The 15,555-nt window shown below is 39.9% G+C and overlaps 1 protein-coding gene across 2 annotated transcripts in view; it reads left to right on the top strand.

The window, feature by feature from the left end:
• KYAT3 (kynurenine aminotransferase 3) overlaps nucleotides 1-9,224 on the top strand; it is a 29,211-nt gene extending 19,987 nt beyond the window's left edge. For both annotated transcript variants that reach the window (XM_087719334.1, XM_087719335.1), the window contains 6 exons: nucleotides 2,865-2,941; nucleotides 3,914-4,003; nucleotides 5,265-5,451; nucleotides 7,142-7,215; nucleotides 7,519-7,605; nucleotides 8,362-9,224. In XM_087719334.1, the coding sequence (XP_087575460.1) occupies nucleotides 2,865-2,941; nucleotides 3,914-4,003; nucleotides 5,265-5,451; nucleotides 7,142-7,215; nucleotides 7,519-7,605; nucleotides 8,362-8,418 (572 nt within the window). In that variant the 3' untranslated portion in view covers nucleotides 8,419-9,224. The remainder of the gene's footprint in view (nucleotides 1-2,864; nucleotides 2,942-3,913; nucleotides 4,004-5,264; nucleotides 5,452-7,141; nucleotides 7,216-7,518; nucleotides 7,606-8,361) is intronic.
• The last annotated feature ends 6,331 nt before the right edge of the window (nucleotides 9,225-15,555 follow it).

The raw sequence follows: 15,555 nt of genomic DNA on the forward strand, positions 1-15,555 counted from the left end.
TATTGTTATTATATATGTAAATGTTACATAATTCAATGAAAGAATTTTTCAAGCTTGAGTTGAGCTCCTGGGGGTGATTACATGCATACATCAACATGGTTTTCTTTGCAGATATGCAGCAGGGTCTTGTCTCGTTGCCTTCTTCAAAGTTTTCCCAATCTAGTTTGCAGCTTTTTGGTGATGTCTTTTCCAGGTAGTAATCAAATTTGACCCTGTGTAGTTTCCGAGCCCAGACAAACCCATCCAAACATTATTTGACATGATCAAATTGTGCTATTTGATATGTTTGAATTGTTGTGATGAATTACTGTTTGGCTTCCCCAAAGGTAACTGAATATTTTAACTCCTAATTTTCTTCCCGCTGGCAGAGCCCCAAAACTTATAGTTGCAAAATGATTACTGTATGACATTCTGCTCTTAGATAGTGATTTATTGCTAGTACTTTAAACTCCATCAGTTCTAATTAGATATACATTCACCCAGTAGGTGGGATGAAGTGATTTTCAAGGTTGGATTTATTTGCTATCAGAAAAAGATATCCATCTGGTGATTTTTACAACATATGTTTCAGAGCTTACAGTTTTTGGAGACTTATTTTTCATTCTACTTTGGATGAAATTCTATTTATTTCCATCTTTTTTTCCAGGCAGTGGAGGTATAGATACACTTACCTGTTGTTTATCTGAGCCATTCTAGCTTCATTACTTTCATCCACTTTGGATGGTTCCACACAAATATTTCTTTGTCCCACTAGTCAAATGATTTTTTTTTTTTGCAGCCATTCCATTTTTTTTCCTCCTTAGCTGATTTTTAATGGGGAAAAGAAGCAGTGTCAGGGAAACATGAGAGTTACAAAAAGAAAATTAGACTGACTGTATTGTTGCAAAATGAAACCATACGTTCATTGAAATGTCTATAAAAGCATTCACGCCATAAAAGCCGAATCCCTGACTGCTAAATTATTTTCATAAAACAATAAGAATTGGAAGGAGAAGTTTGAACCCTTTGTTCAGTGAAGGGACATTTCTGAGAGATGGCTATATGTCTCAGTCTAAATGCATCCAGCAATGGGGGAGCTTCCTTCCCTTATTTCTATTTTGCGTAACCCATAATAGGTTTGGTATTTATTTATGTGCTACCAATCATTAATGAAATGTTATATTTAAACGGGAATTTAAAACTGCTTGTTGTCAAAATTAATTGAATATTTTCATTGGTATTACTACCATTTATTATTCAACTAAATTCATATGTTGCCCGATTCCCAGTGACTGGGAAGTTTACAGATAGTTAAAAACATTAAAAAAAGAAAAAAAAACGTTGCAAAACAAAGACAACAACTGAGATAACAACTTCAGATGGGATACAATGAAAATATAAAAAAGCAACTTCAACCATTTGCCAAAGGCCTGAGCCAAGAGATCAAATCAGCAAATACTGTTTCACTACATTCTTATTTTATAGGATTGCATGTAAAGAATGTCACATTCTTTATGTAAATTTATTTTTTGGTGTTTTGTGAAAAGTGTGTGTGTGTGTAATCTCATAAGGTATTTTTATTGCACCAAATAGGATGCATAGAAAACTCCGTATAAAACATTTCAGATGAAGTTCTAATTTACGTACACTTCTTTCTTCTTGGGCACTTTTAAGCAAATCCCATGGAACAGTTTCAGATTGTAAAACCTAGGTATAGATGACAGTTATGTTTACAAACTCAACAAACTATTCCTCCTATTTTTCCTAGAAAGCGATTTTTCTTTAGCTTATTTATTTTGTACGTGAAGTTTATACAAGGAAGAGAACATAAATCCTCTCCCTAGAGACAGAGTTGTATTAAGTTTCTTATATTCCATCAATTGAAGTGACACATGTATCATGAAAATGAATATTGCATCAATTTGCAGCATCAGTTATAATTCTCCAATACCTTCTTAATGGAGGCCGTGAGTGATAGTACATGGAATCGGTACGCTCTTTGTGCTGTCATCAAGATAGTTTCCTCTCGTGTAGAATACTAAATCACTTTTCTTATCTGCCTTGTGCAAAATGGAAGTTGTGCTGACAAACTTAATGCATGTGGTAAATGAGGATTCTCCTGATAGCTCCATAGGGATAGTGCTGATTTGAATCTGTATGTTGTCTTACCGATATTATTTTTGAATCTGATTGGATATGAAAGCACTTTAAGTCTTTGTTTCATATAACAAATGTTCCATGATAACCTTCGTATTTAAATCCGCTAAAACTGAATAACCAGTTTTGGGGCCAACTTCCCCAATACATTCCAAACTCATATCTGGGGAATGGACATTTAAGACTGGTTTAATTCAGTGCTAATTTGTATCATAGAAAGCTTTTATTATACATATCCTTGTGAACTAGAAAAATAATTTTATCTTTGTCAGATAGTTTTCTTCCAGCTCATTAGCAATAGCAATAGCAATAGCAGTAGACTTATATACCGCTTCATAGGCCTTTCAGGCCTCTCTAAGCGGTTTACAGAGAGTCAGCATATTGCCCCCAACAATCTGGGTCCTCATTTTACCCACCTCGGAAGGATGGAAGGCTGAGTCAACCCTGAGCCGGTGAGATTTGAACCGCTGACCTGCTGATCTAGCAGTAGCCTGCAGTGCTGCATTTAACCACTGCGCCACCTTGCGCCATTATTTACAGCTCTGAACTTATTTTATTGATCATAAATACAATCATTTCTACCGTGTCGTTTTAATGGATATCTGTTTGTAAAGTGAAATTTGGTATCTCTACAGAATGTAATTTACTGAATGGTGACCATGTATCAGAAGGACAAAATATAATTTTTCGTAAATAAAATATCAATCAACTTGTTTTAATATGAACAGCTACTTTGCCTGGAATGTGGGAGAGAACAGTAACAATAGGCAGCGCTGGAAAAACATACAGTGTAACTGGCTGGAAGGTAATGGATTTAGTTAGAAATTGCTTCCATGAACAGTCATATATTTAGGTAGTGTTGAATTAGAACATCGAGACTAGTGAATGTAGACCAATATTTGCAAATTATATACGCTCAAAGACATTTTAAAAAATTAAAAGCTGAAAAGAACTGAATTCAAGAGATTTTTGTTATCAACCTTAAATTGTAATATATGTCCAGCTGTATATTTCATATGGTAGTTCTAATTTGAATTTAAAGATGGGTACTACTGAATGAAGAACTAAATCTAATTCTAGAACATGCTTCTGCATTTTGATCCCCACAGTTCTATTGAAAATATACTGGTGAGATTTGGGACATTACCACTATAGTGAAATATATCACGAAAGGTTCCATTCAGAAATAAAAATTGAGGAAATCCCATATATAAATCCCATATGTATACAAATAAATTTTAAGATCTCTGTTAAATCTCAAATAGGCATGACCATAGGGGAATTTTAATATGTCAACATATGGAAATTTATAGAGACATAAATGATGTATGTATATGTATTTTTAAAGATCATTATATATGCCACTTGTTTACAAAATAGATGTTTAATTCTAGAAAGTGTAGCTTGGTGGTTTTTTTTTAAAAAAGTATCTTTTTAAATAAAGGGTTTACTGCTCTCTGAATCTCTGATTCTATTGTCTTCCATTACCCAATAATAACTTCGTAAAAGATTTAGGGAGAAAATTTTTCATCCACTGAAAGAAAATTCTTCTTCTCTAAGTATATCAGTTGCCTATCAGTGACTGATGGGGATTCTGTGGGAAAATAAATGTTTTTTGTATATTATAAGTTCTGTGAATTTATCTGCAAAGCAGGCACAATGTATATATCATGACACAGATGAAAGGAGCGTACGCCTGAGTGCTTCCTAGAATTTGTTGTTTTGTAAATGAAAGTAAACAGTCAACAAATAATGCATATTTTATCTTTCATTTCAGATTGGTTGGTCTATCGGTCCCTCACATCTGATAAAGCATTTGCAGGTTGTTCAACAAAATACCATTTATACATGCCCAACTCCATTACAAGTAAGTACAAAAGCATACAAAGGAAATGATGTTTTTGTAAAACATTTTGCACATTTGGGAGGTCAGAAATATGGAAAGTATGGATTTAAAACTGATAAGGAAGAAATATATGGATGCAAATAGTAAGTGTGTTATCTGATTCCCCCCCCCATATAAATGATGCTGTGTTTCAGTGGTAACATGGCCTAGACATATTTGAATATCTTTTTAACATTTATGTCATATTGTGTTTCATTAATCTATGTGAAATATTAATGTATATTGCAAGTCAATATAAGATACATCATACGCTAAATAATAACAGTAGGTGGGTTCTTTAAGGCAGTGTTTTTCAACCTTTTTTGTGCAAAGGCACACTTTTTTCATGAAAAAAATCACGAGGCACATCACCATTAGAAAATGTTAAAAAAATTTAACTCTGTGCCTATATTCAATATAGGCAGGTGTTTTTCCCACGACACACCTTACACTATGTCACGGCACACTAGTGTGCCGCGGCACAGTGGTTGAAAAACACTGCTTTAAGGAATAGACCCAGTGTGAATCAGCATTGGAATAACCATTTCTTGGTTATCTGAGAAAATAAAAATCTGTTCCATTTCGGTTTTCATTTGTTGAGAAATGAATACTGTAGTGGAAAAGAGAATCATTATATAATACTTTTGCTGATGTGAAACTTATCCAGTAGTTTTATAGCCAATTATATCAAGTAATTTTATAGACAATTCTAATTTGGCAAAGCATCACCTATAAACAATCTTTATATTAGAGTGTAGTGTTCTGTATATTTGTGGTTAGATTTAAGCTTTATAAGTATTTGGGACACTTCTTCCTTTTCCAAGGAAGAAGAGAGGAATGTGAATAGATGACTAGATTTTATTCATAATTAAAAATTATGAAATGGTATTGTAGATCCCTTAATAATTTTATATTATCCTAAAACCATAATCCTGGTTAAACAATTTGGAATAATATTATTGACAAAAGTTGAACACAAATACATACTGAATTAATTAAAATAATGAGGCTGAAGGTTGAAAGAAAAAAAATATATCTTCAAATAAATGTAGCCCAACGATAGAATAAGGTCCCGATATGTTTCTTGTGAATGGAACATCTATTTTGGTGAGCACTCTTAGCGAAAAACAATTACAATTTTGAGATTTAAAGATAGCATTATTATCATTCAACTTAGATCTCATAGGCGTCTTTGATTTATGTTGATTATTTCAACTTTTTCTTAATGGGTTTGGCTTTTCAGGAGGCTGTAGCCCAAAGCTTTTTGTTAGATTTCAAACGCATGGATGATCCAGAGTGCTATTTCTACTCCTTGCCTAGAGAGCTGGAAATTAAACGAAACCGAATGGCTCAGATGTTTCTGGAAGTTGGACTGAAGCCTGTAATTCCCGAGGGAGGATATTTTATGATTGTTGATGTGTCCACACTAGGTTAGTGACATTCTTAATTTATGGCTCGGAGGAGGTTGTTTTCACCAAAATTGAAGCTGTATCAGAAAGGTAATAGGAGAAAGAAATCTGTACAGGTGATTACAATTGAGCCCAAAATGTCTGTTGCTAAGCTAGGCAGTTAAGTGAGTTTTGTTCCATTTGCCACAGTTGTTGTGAAAGTCTGCAGTTGTTAAGTGAATCATGTGGTTATTAAGCGAATCTGGGTTTCCCCATTGACTTTGCTTGCTGGAAGCTGGCTGGGAAGGTTACAGATAGTGACCGGGGAACAATGCATTTGTCATAAATGCATGCCAGTTGCCAAGTGTTTGAGATTGATCACATGACTGTTCTGACCCCCCTCGTCCCACACCAACACACTCTGAGCCAAAGATAAGTTACGGCATTTAATTAACAGACAGACAGGTCCTTGGCAGCAAACCGGCACAGACAAGCTTGGGCAGCAATCCAGTCTGCCAAGCTCACAATAATGTTCTCCAACATTAGTTCCTGCGTTGACTTCTACAAAAAGGGCGTGTGCAGAAGCAGTCCTTTTATAGTCTGGAGAGGAGCCTAATGACCACCAGCTGAGTGCAATTACCTCCTGTAACTGCGCAACTGTTCCTGATGCCTATTAGCTCTTCGGTGCCGGGCATCCAGGAACAATTCACTGCTGGCATCCGGATCACTCTCCCTTGTCTCCTCCCCACTGGTCCAAGTCTCAGGCACCTTCTGGTGGCCAACCAGCCTCTCTGCGCCCTGCTCCGAGTCGGAACCCTACCCAGGGTCCTTCACATCCTCCAGAGCTGACTCATAGGGCCCCTCGCTGTCGGAGTCTGGTGGCAGCTCCATCGGCTCCTGCTGGGCCACAACACATGACCATCGGGATGCTGCGACAGTCATTAAGTGTGAAAAATGGTCAGAAGTCACTTTTTAGGGCTGTTCTAACTTTGAATGGTCACTAAACAAATGGTTGTAAGTTGAGGACTACCTGTAGTGAAGGCTACCTGAGTTCTTGATTCAGAGGTTTGGCACCGTAAATGAAAAAAAAAATATTCAGGTTGATGGCTTCAAGACATTTAGTGTCTTGCAGATGTATACCATGATGCTCGTAAGTACCAGGCCATTAATTTGTATGGTGGGTCCTCAAAATATTTCTATATACCAGTCTGCATAAAAGGAAAACATTAGTAATACTGCAGGGATGTCAAACTTAATCTCATTGAGGTCTGCATCAGGATTGTGTTTGATTTCAGGGGGCCAGGGTGGGCATGGCCAAGATGGGTGTGGCTAGCTCAAAATCACTCATGCCGGGGGCGCCTAGGGGGTGCCAGCGCTCTGCCAGCGAAAACGGGCTTCCAAAAATGGGCTTCCTGTGACAGTTGCCATCCTGCGACGTCTTCCTCCAATCCTCTGCCAGCAAAAAGCGCTGGTTTTGCTGGCAGAAGCACCGCGGGCTGGTCCTTTGCTGTTTTCAGGGCGGTCCTATGGGGCCAGATCTAAGCAACCCGCAGCTTGAGTTTGACACTGCTGGTATACTGCTTCAGAGGATATATAGGGAAAGGAACACAACAAAACCGTTCCCACATTATTTCCCCAGCCTAGATTGATTTTGTGTATCTGCAAAAATGTGGAGTTGTCCTATTTGATGTTTCTGTACTGGAAAATAGTGTTATTTATTTATTTTTTAAAGGTATAGATCTGTCTGACATGGAAAAAGATAAATCTTATGATTATAAATTTGTGAAATGGATGATTAAATCTAAGGTAGGTTCTGGTTTTTTTCCCCTTCATATTTCATATCTAACTATAATATCTTAAATAAAATTGAAACAGGTAATCCCGATATAGAGATGCAGAGTGAAAAGTTATAGGTCCATAAATGTGCATAACTTTTTATCTCCAATTCTGAATCTTGGCGTTTAACATAGAAAAGATCTTCCTTAGTAGCATAAGCAAAAATGGAAATAAAAGGCAACATCCAAAAACTTCATTTAAATAGTTGCCACATAAAAAAAATCCTTTTTAATGTCCTGTAAGCTTGTAATTAATTCTATCTAATTTTTTCAGAAACTGTCAGCTATTCCTCTGAGTCCATTTTGTGGCCCAGAAACCAAAGGTCAATTTGAAAAATATATTCGCTTTTGCTTCATCAAGGTAAATTCTACAGTCTATTGATCTTACATAATTTCCTCCCCTCCCCGTAATTTAACCATGAGATTTTAAAATACTGCTACTATTATTTCCACATCATATTTATAACATTCACCTTGTGTTTTTTCTAAGTCCAAAAATGCTGCTTAGAAACAAAATGCTGTTTTGATGTGAAAGTATTCATTTGAATATGGAAGACTTTTCAGGAGTAGACTGTTGAATATGGTCATTATCTTACTAGTAAATTTCTATTTTTCATGACTCCATTTGAGAATGTGCATATTGCTGCTGATTCCTTGAGTAATAGCTGGATCATTAACCATTTATTTATCACGAATAAACTGAATTATTGGTTTGTTATACACATTCAGTGTACTGCAGGGGTGGGTTTCTCGCCCCGTTCCAACTGGTTCGGTTGGAACGGGGCCGGCGGCGTCCTCGTGCATACTAGCGTCTGTGCGATGCTCCAGCTGCTCCTGGAGGATCGCGCAGGCGCTGTATGCGTCCTGCACATGCGTGGAAGCGCAGAACTCGTCAAAACCGGGTAAGGAACGCGGGCGGGCGGGTGGGCCCTTCGCCGTTCCCGGAAGTTACTTACTTCCGGGTTCGCCAACCAACCGGTTCGCGGGGACCGCCGCGAACCGGTTGAAACCCACCCCTGGTGTACTGTAACCAAATCAGTCCCCTCCCCCTGCTCTTTAATATCTTACATCATGAATGAGCATTGATTTTAACCTTCATGGCATTCTTTCTTGGCAGAAAGACAGCACATTAGATGCGGCAGAAATGATTCTGAAGAATTGGAAGAAACAATGACTTAGAAATAAATCATCCAAAAGGGGAAAAAATCCCAAACCAACAAATTATTTTTTTTAAGATTGCAGTATGCTGCCATCTGCTGGATATTTAGCATTAATAATTGAAAAAATATTGATATTGTTATCCTCCAAATCAATAGCTTTTTAAAAAAAATAAATCAGTAGACTTCTAATTTTTAATATTCTTCAGTAAAATGTCTAAATATTATTCTAAAGCAGTTTTTCTCGAACTTGGTAACTGTAAGACAACTTTTAGGACTTCAACTCCCTGACTGGGGAATTCTGGAAGTCCACATGTTTTAAAGTTGCCAACTTTGAGAAACACTTGGATTTTAAGCTACTGTGTTCCATTATACTGGCTGGCAAAAGCTATTCTGGTTTTATTCCATGGCGGATAGTTTCTTTTTGTCTTTCTTCATTCCAAAATGTCAGCATAAACTGGTATTTGGCAATAGAGAATACAGTATACATTATATCTGCCTCTTTGTACAAATGCTGAGAAATTTTGTTATGAACACCTGGACAGGATTCCCAGCAAATAGCAGAAGAGACGGCAAAATGGCAAAATATTCATATCTCCAAGTGCCATGCTAACTTTGGTATAGAGCACTCTTTTTTAAACATCTTGTATTGCCGTAAACTAGTTTTTAATCTCTTTTTGTGTTTGAGCAAAGAGTACAGCATATTTTCATGTATTATTTGTTGTATATTTATTCATACATGAAATAGGAATAAATTAGGTTGGCACTAGCATTTGTAAAATAAAGTTCTGTTCAGTGTTTCCCCTAAACAAGTAAAACTGCACCTATAAGAGCCAAGGTGGCGCAGTGGTTAAATGCAGCACTGCAGGCTACTGCTAGATCAGCAGGTCAGCGGTTCAAATCTCACCGGCTCAGGGTTGACTCAGCCTTCCATCCTTCCGAGGTGGGTAAAATGAGGACCCAGATTGTTGGGGGCAATATGCTGACTCTCTGTAAACCGCTTAGAGAGGCCTGAAAGGCCTATGAAGCGGTATATAAGTCTACTGCTATTGCTATTGCTATATACAGTTTAATAGTAAATTGCCAGCCATTCATTTTTAGCTTCTTTCCCAATACCATGACAGAATTCTACAAGTTGAACCTTCAAAATATTAGGAAATATTCATTTCTCCAGATTGTAAAAGCCAGGATTACTGGGAGTTCTGACATTTATAATGGAGAATTCTGGACGTCATCAGGATAAAGTACATAATTGTTACATAAACAGTTAATAAATAAAATACCATATTTTTCTGAGTATCAGGCACCTTTCCCCCCCCCCCAAAAGAGGGTGAAAATCTGGGTGCATCTTATACATTAAATACAGTATTTTTGTCCTCCTGAAACCCCACCCCCTTCAAAAAAATGGGTGTGCATAGGCTTTGGGAGGCCTGCAAAGTGCTCTTTGGGGCTGGGGAGGGCAAAAACAAGTGAAAAATGGGCTGTTTTCCCCACATTTTGCCCCCCCCAGCCCCCAGGAGCACTCTGCAAGCTCTCAAAGCCTATGCATGGCCATTTTTTTTGCAAAAAATGGACCCTTTTTTTGGCCTGCTTTGTCCCAGGAGCACCCTACAACCCTTCCAAAGCCTATGCATACCCTGTTTTTTGGGGAAAGCTGTTTTTTTGCTGGTTTTGCCCCCCCCCAGCCCCCAGGAACACTTTGCAGGCCTCTCAAACTCTCTGCATGCCCCGTTTTTCACAAAAAACGAGGTATGCAGAGGGTTTGGGAGGGCTGCAGAATGCAAAAACTTTTTAAAAAAATTTACCTCTTCAAAATCTTGGTGTGTCTTATACTCCGGTGCGTCTTATAGTCTGAAAAATACGGTATGTATGCAGATACAATTCTAATACATAGATCTAATAATGTGATAGAAAGAATGTAAAAGAAATATAATGAATTGTTTTAGAAAAAAGAAGCCAGTTTACTTTAGAATCTGAGTTTTTCATCTCCCCATCTTGTGTAAATTAGGTAAGCCCTTGTTTAAGATCTTGTTTAAGTTCATGAAATGAGATGTGTCATCTGTCATAAATGGCTGTTTCCAATGATTACCATTTTGTGTTCTAATATTCTTGGAGAACCTGTTAAGAATTGTCAACTAATTTTATGGAATGGAAAATTGATTTACTTAAGAATCACTAAAACTGCTTAGTCATAAATCTTACCTGATTGTTTTCATTGATTTTATAAATGTGCAAAAACATAAGAAATCTAAGAAAGAAGTATAACAGATAAGAGTGGATTTCTTAATTTTCTTGTTTAACTAAAGATGAAAAATAACATGATTAAGGAAAAAATTGGGAACATATGGTAAAATAGGTTTATAATATTACTATTGTTCTTTCATTTGTATTTTGCTTTTTAAAATGTAAACAAACATGCCTAGTACTTCTGCCTATTTCTCTGCAACAACAACGTTGTGAGGTAAGATTGGGCTGAGAATGACGAACCTAAAATCACCCAGCTGGCTTTCATGCCTAAAGTGGGATTAGAACTCACAGTCTCCTGACTTGTAGGCTAGCATCTTTCACAATTGCACCAAACTGGCTGTCTATCGTACACAGCATTTTTATCTACCTCAGTTTGATTGCTAAGGCTTAGCAATTTCCCCCATGACAGGATGATTCCCTTGTTAGCCTTCAAGAGGATATGAAAAGCAGATTGTACAGCAGGAACCCCATCAAAAGTATTTACCAATGCCAGCACAGAAGCATATAGACCCATGATGGCGAACCTGTGGCACACATGCCACAGGTGGCACGCATAGCCCTCTCTGCGGGCATGCCAGCCATCGCCCCAACCCAGCTCCACTGTGTATACGTGCGCACCTCCCGCTGGTCACCTGGTCTGCCATGCATGCGTGGGGGACTGGGTGCATGCATGAGTCGCATGTACAGGGGTGGAGTGCATGCACGCTCGCATTGCATTTGGGGGCTCACGCAGTGCCCCCACACCCCATTTTTAGCCCAGAAGGCTTCCTGCACCAACCTGGAAGCGGGGCACGGGGTGGGGGTGGTGGTTGCCGTGCATGCATTGCATTATTGGTATGGGCATGTGGGTGTGCTGTTGTATGTGCACATGCGTGCTTTCAGCACCCAACGACAAAAAGGTTAGTCATCACTGATATAGACTAAGCATGTGGGGAACCATGTGCCACTTTCCAGAGAACTGAATGAGGGGAGGTGTAATCCCCATTATAGGAAGCCTTTCTCATTGTACAAGAATCCTCCCTCCTCTGGCTTGATTGTCCTGTTCCTTCTGCTGAGCAACTAGTTGTTGCTTAATTTAGACAGTACATCTGTTCTTTTTATGTCTGTACTTGGAAGTTATTTCCCATGTGCTCTTCTTACAAAATGCACAGGACTGCAGACCTTTCAGAACCCCTATATGCATATGTGCACAGAAGTTAGTTAAATGAAGCTTACTTTCAGATGCATTAACCTGCACCGTGTCATAACAACTGTGTGTTGTGGCCCGTCGGCTGCCAGCAGAGTTAGCAGCAGCCAGATGAGTTTGAGGGGGAGCCTGGGTGGGCTTTGGAGCCTTTGGAAGGCTCTGATGAGGAAGCAAGATCAGAGGCAGATGCAGAGCCGGGGCCTTCTGCCCCGCTCCCCTCGCTAAGGTGGAGAGGCAGCTGTCTTTGGGGCCTGAGCTGAGTGGGGGAGGAACAGATGGGCCCCATCCCAGATGCACATCTGCATAGAGAGGGAAGGAGAGGAGAGCAACAGAAAGCAATAGGCCGGCTCTCAGGAAAAAGAAGACATACATGCCAGGCCCTTCCTGGCTGGGAAATAAATAGTAGGGGTTTGGGGGTGGGTAATTGTTGCAGACAACTGTTCGTTTTCCAGCGTACATCAATCACATCAGATTCCTTTGCCAGAACTAAGTTTGTTGGGACTAATTGCTCTGTATTTGAAGTGCCAATGCAGTCTCCCTTCTGGGAAATAACGGAGTGAATTTGCCTCGGCTGATTTGAACAGAGACTATTCCTTGCCCTATTTTTAGAAGGGGAAAAGACTTTCATTTGTGACTCGTTAATTTTGGTTTTGTTTGTCCAACATAAACAAAGACTATTGCTACCCCGACTTAAATAAAAAAGGGGTTGTGTTATTCACGAGTAAGCAGTTTCTCATTGCTTGTGAAGGCTGGGTCAGAACACTATGTATTTATTCTGTCTTGCGTCTAAGGCAAGGGCTGTCAAAACTCACAGCCCCGCCGGATGCATCATGCGCTGGCCACGCCCAGTTTAGCAAAGGGAGAAAAAGTCACAATATGTCATGTGATGCCGCCGTGAGGCCGTGAGTTTGACACCCCTGGTCTAAGGTCAGTTGTATATGTTCCTAGCTAATTCTATCACCAAAATGGCAAAATAAATAAATAAAATAAATCACAAGGGCAACAAGATAAATCTTGCATGTGTTCCTATGTGTGCGAGAGCCTGTTTGGTCTAATGCTTAAGGCATTAGTCTAGAAAACGTGAGACTGTGAGTTCAAATCTGATCTTAGCCATGAAAGCCAGCTGGGTGACTTTGGGCCAGTCACTTTCCCTCAGTTCAACTATCTTAAAATAGGAGGAGGGAAGTAACGTTGAATGTGTTTGTTGCTATCTTGATTTTTTTGTAAAAATAATAAAAGGTGGGAAATAAATATGTATTCTCAGAATTAATGTTATCCTGCATATCACTGGGTAGCATGCTCTATCAATGGGTGCATTTTCACTAACAGTGAATGGGTGTGACTTTCATTGCGCCTGGTGAACTTTGACCTAAGTTTTACAGAATGGGAGCAAATGTGTTTTGTTTTAAACTCCAGAATAGCCATCCCATTATACTACCAATGGATACATAAATAGGTTTCTGTAAGAGTGGCAAGGAGGGTAAAATTCAGTATTGACTTCAGTTTCACCCATGGAAGGTATAATGGAATAGCATGGTGTTTACATGTCAAATAAAATCTTGTCTATGGATGGTACCCATGCTCAAATCCCAAATATTATTTCTGTGAGTTCTAGTCCTGTCCCAGGCACAAATCATCTGGGTTGCTTTGGGATAGTCATTCTCTCTAGCCCTAGGAAGGAGGAAAACCACTTTTGAAATCATGCTAAGAAAACTGCAGGCTTGTGCGGGCAATTGTCAGGAGTCAAAAACTCTCATCATAGACACTATGCACACACACATACATACATACAGACAGACCAGAGGTCGGTTCCTACCAGTTCGCACCTATTCGGTAGAACTGGTTCGTCAAATCTACCGAACCGGTTAGAAGAGGTTCCACCAGTGGACCTGGAAAGCAGGCCACACCTACAGAAGAGGTTCCAAATTTTTTTGAAACCCACCACTGGTCCTTGGATATGATTATTCTACACTATCATGCTCATATTTATAAAACTCAGTGCCTCTGTGAAAGGTAAGGATGACTATTGCGTTTGTGGTGCAATCAGAACATTGCGTGTGTTGAAGTTGTTTTAACGCAAACCAAAGATGCCTTTTAAAAAACAAGTTTACATCATATTCTTATGCATGCCAGTGCTGTGTGTGAGGTAATTTAAGGTGGTTTTGACAAGTGTCGTCGACATCTTCATATCCGGTCACATGGGCGGCAAGCCACTCCCATCCGGTCACATGGGCAGCAAGCCACTCCCACAAAGGAGGCCACACCCACAGAGTAGGTTTGAACAATTTTTGAAACCCACCGATACAGACACAGTATATTCTACAAGGAACTTACTGGATAAATTAAGCTGGAGTCTCTCCCCCCACCTCCCATCTTCCAATTCGCTTTTGCTCTTTTATTGCTTGGGTTTAATAAACAGCACTCAAACGCTGCAGTCTCATTACTCTATGCAATGCACAAGAAAATACCACCAGTATTACCCATAGATAGAATGAGTTGGAAGGGACCTTGGAAGTCTTCTAGTCCAGCCCCCTGCTCAAGCAGGAGAATCTATACCAGTGATGGCGAAAAGGGAGCACGCGGGTACGCGCTTGTTGGGGGTCACAACCCGGAAGAGGAAGTTCCCAGGGGGCATGCGCATGCCGGAAAATGAACTTCCAGTTTCTGGTGTGCGAATGCACCCTGGCCAGCTAGACTTCCGGTTACTGGCATGTGAGCACGCGCAATAATCAGCTGGCCGGCGCACAGGCTCCTGCCGGAAAAGGGAGACCAGCTCTTCTGGCACTGCCGTATGCACAAAGGCCAGGTGATTGTTGCCACATGCGTGCCAGAAGAGGAACAGGCAATGCCACACATGTCAGGCGACATGGCTCCGTGTGCCACTTCGGTTCACCATCATGGACCTATACCATTTCAGATAGGTGACTGTCCAGGGTGTCCAGCCTCTTCTTAAAAACCTCCAGTGATGGAGCACCCAGATTTCTGGAGGCAAGCTGTTCCACTGGTTAATTGTCCTCACTGTTAGGAAGTCTCTCCTTAATTGCAGGTTGCTTCTCTCTTTCATTAGTTAGCAATAGCAATAGCAGTTAGACTTATATACTGCTTCATAGGGCTTTCAGCCCTCTTTAAGCGGTTTACAGAGTCAGCATATTGCCCCCCAAAACAATCCGGGTCCTCATTTTACCCACCTTGGAAGGATGGAAGGCTGAGTCAACCCTGAGCCGGTGAGATTTGAACAGCCGAACTGCAGTCAGCTGAAGTAGCCTGCAGTGCTGCATTTAACCACTGCACCAACCATTGTTTCTTGTCCTGCCCTCTGGTGCCTTAACCCTCTTTTCTTTGGGGCAGCCCCTCAAACACTGGAATACTGCTATCATGTCACCTCTAATTCTTTTTTTTTTGGAGTAGCCAAACCCAAACCCTGCAGCCGTTCTTCATAGGGTTTAGTCTCCAGGCCTTTGATCATCTTAGCTGCTCTTCTCTGAACATTTTCCAAAGCCTCAACATCTTTTTATTTGTACAGTGACCAAAATTGGTTGCAGTAAAAGTTACAACTATGCAACAGGAGTATAAAACAGCTTTGCTGGAATTTAAATCCCGCCGGCCTAAACCAACCACGCTTTCTTGCAAATACGCTTCCCTCCTTTTTTAAAAACAGAACTGGGGGGGATGGCACCGCCTCTCCTCTTCCCTCCTCCCGCGGGAAAAGCCAAGAAAGCGC

This window comes from Thamnophis sirtalis, unplaced genomic scaffold (genome assembly GCF_051295495.1).
Source record: "Thamnophis sirtalis isolate CommonGarterSnake01/CBP01778 unplaced genomic scaffold, rThaSir2_p1.2 scaffold_7, whole genome shotgun sequence".
NCBI lineage: Eukaryota > Metazoa > Chordata > Lepidosauria > Squamata > Natricidae > Thamnophis > Thamnophis sirtalis.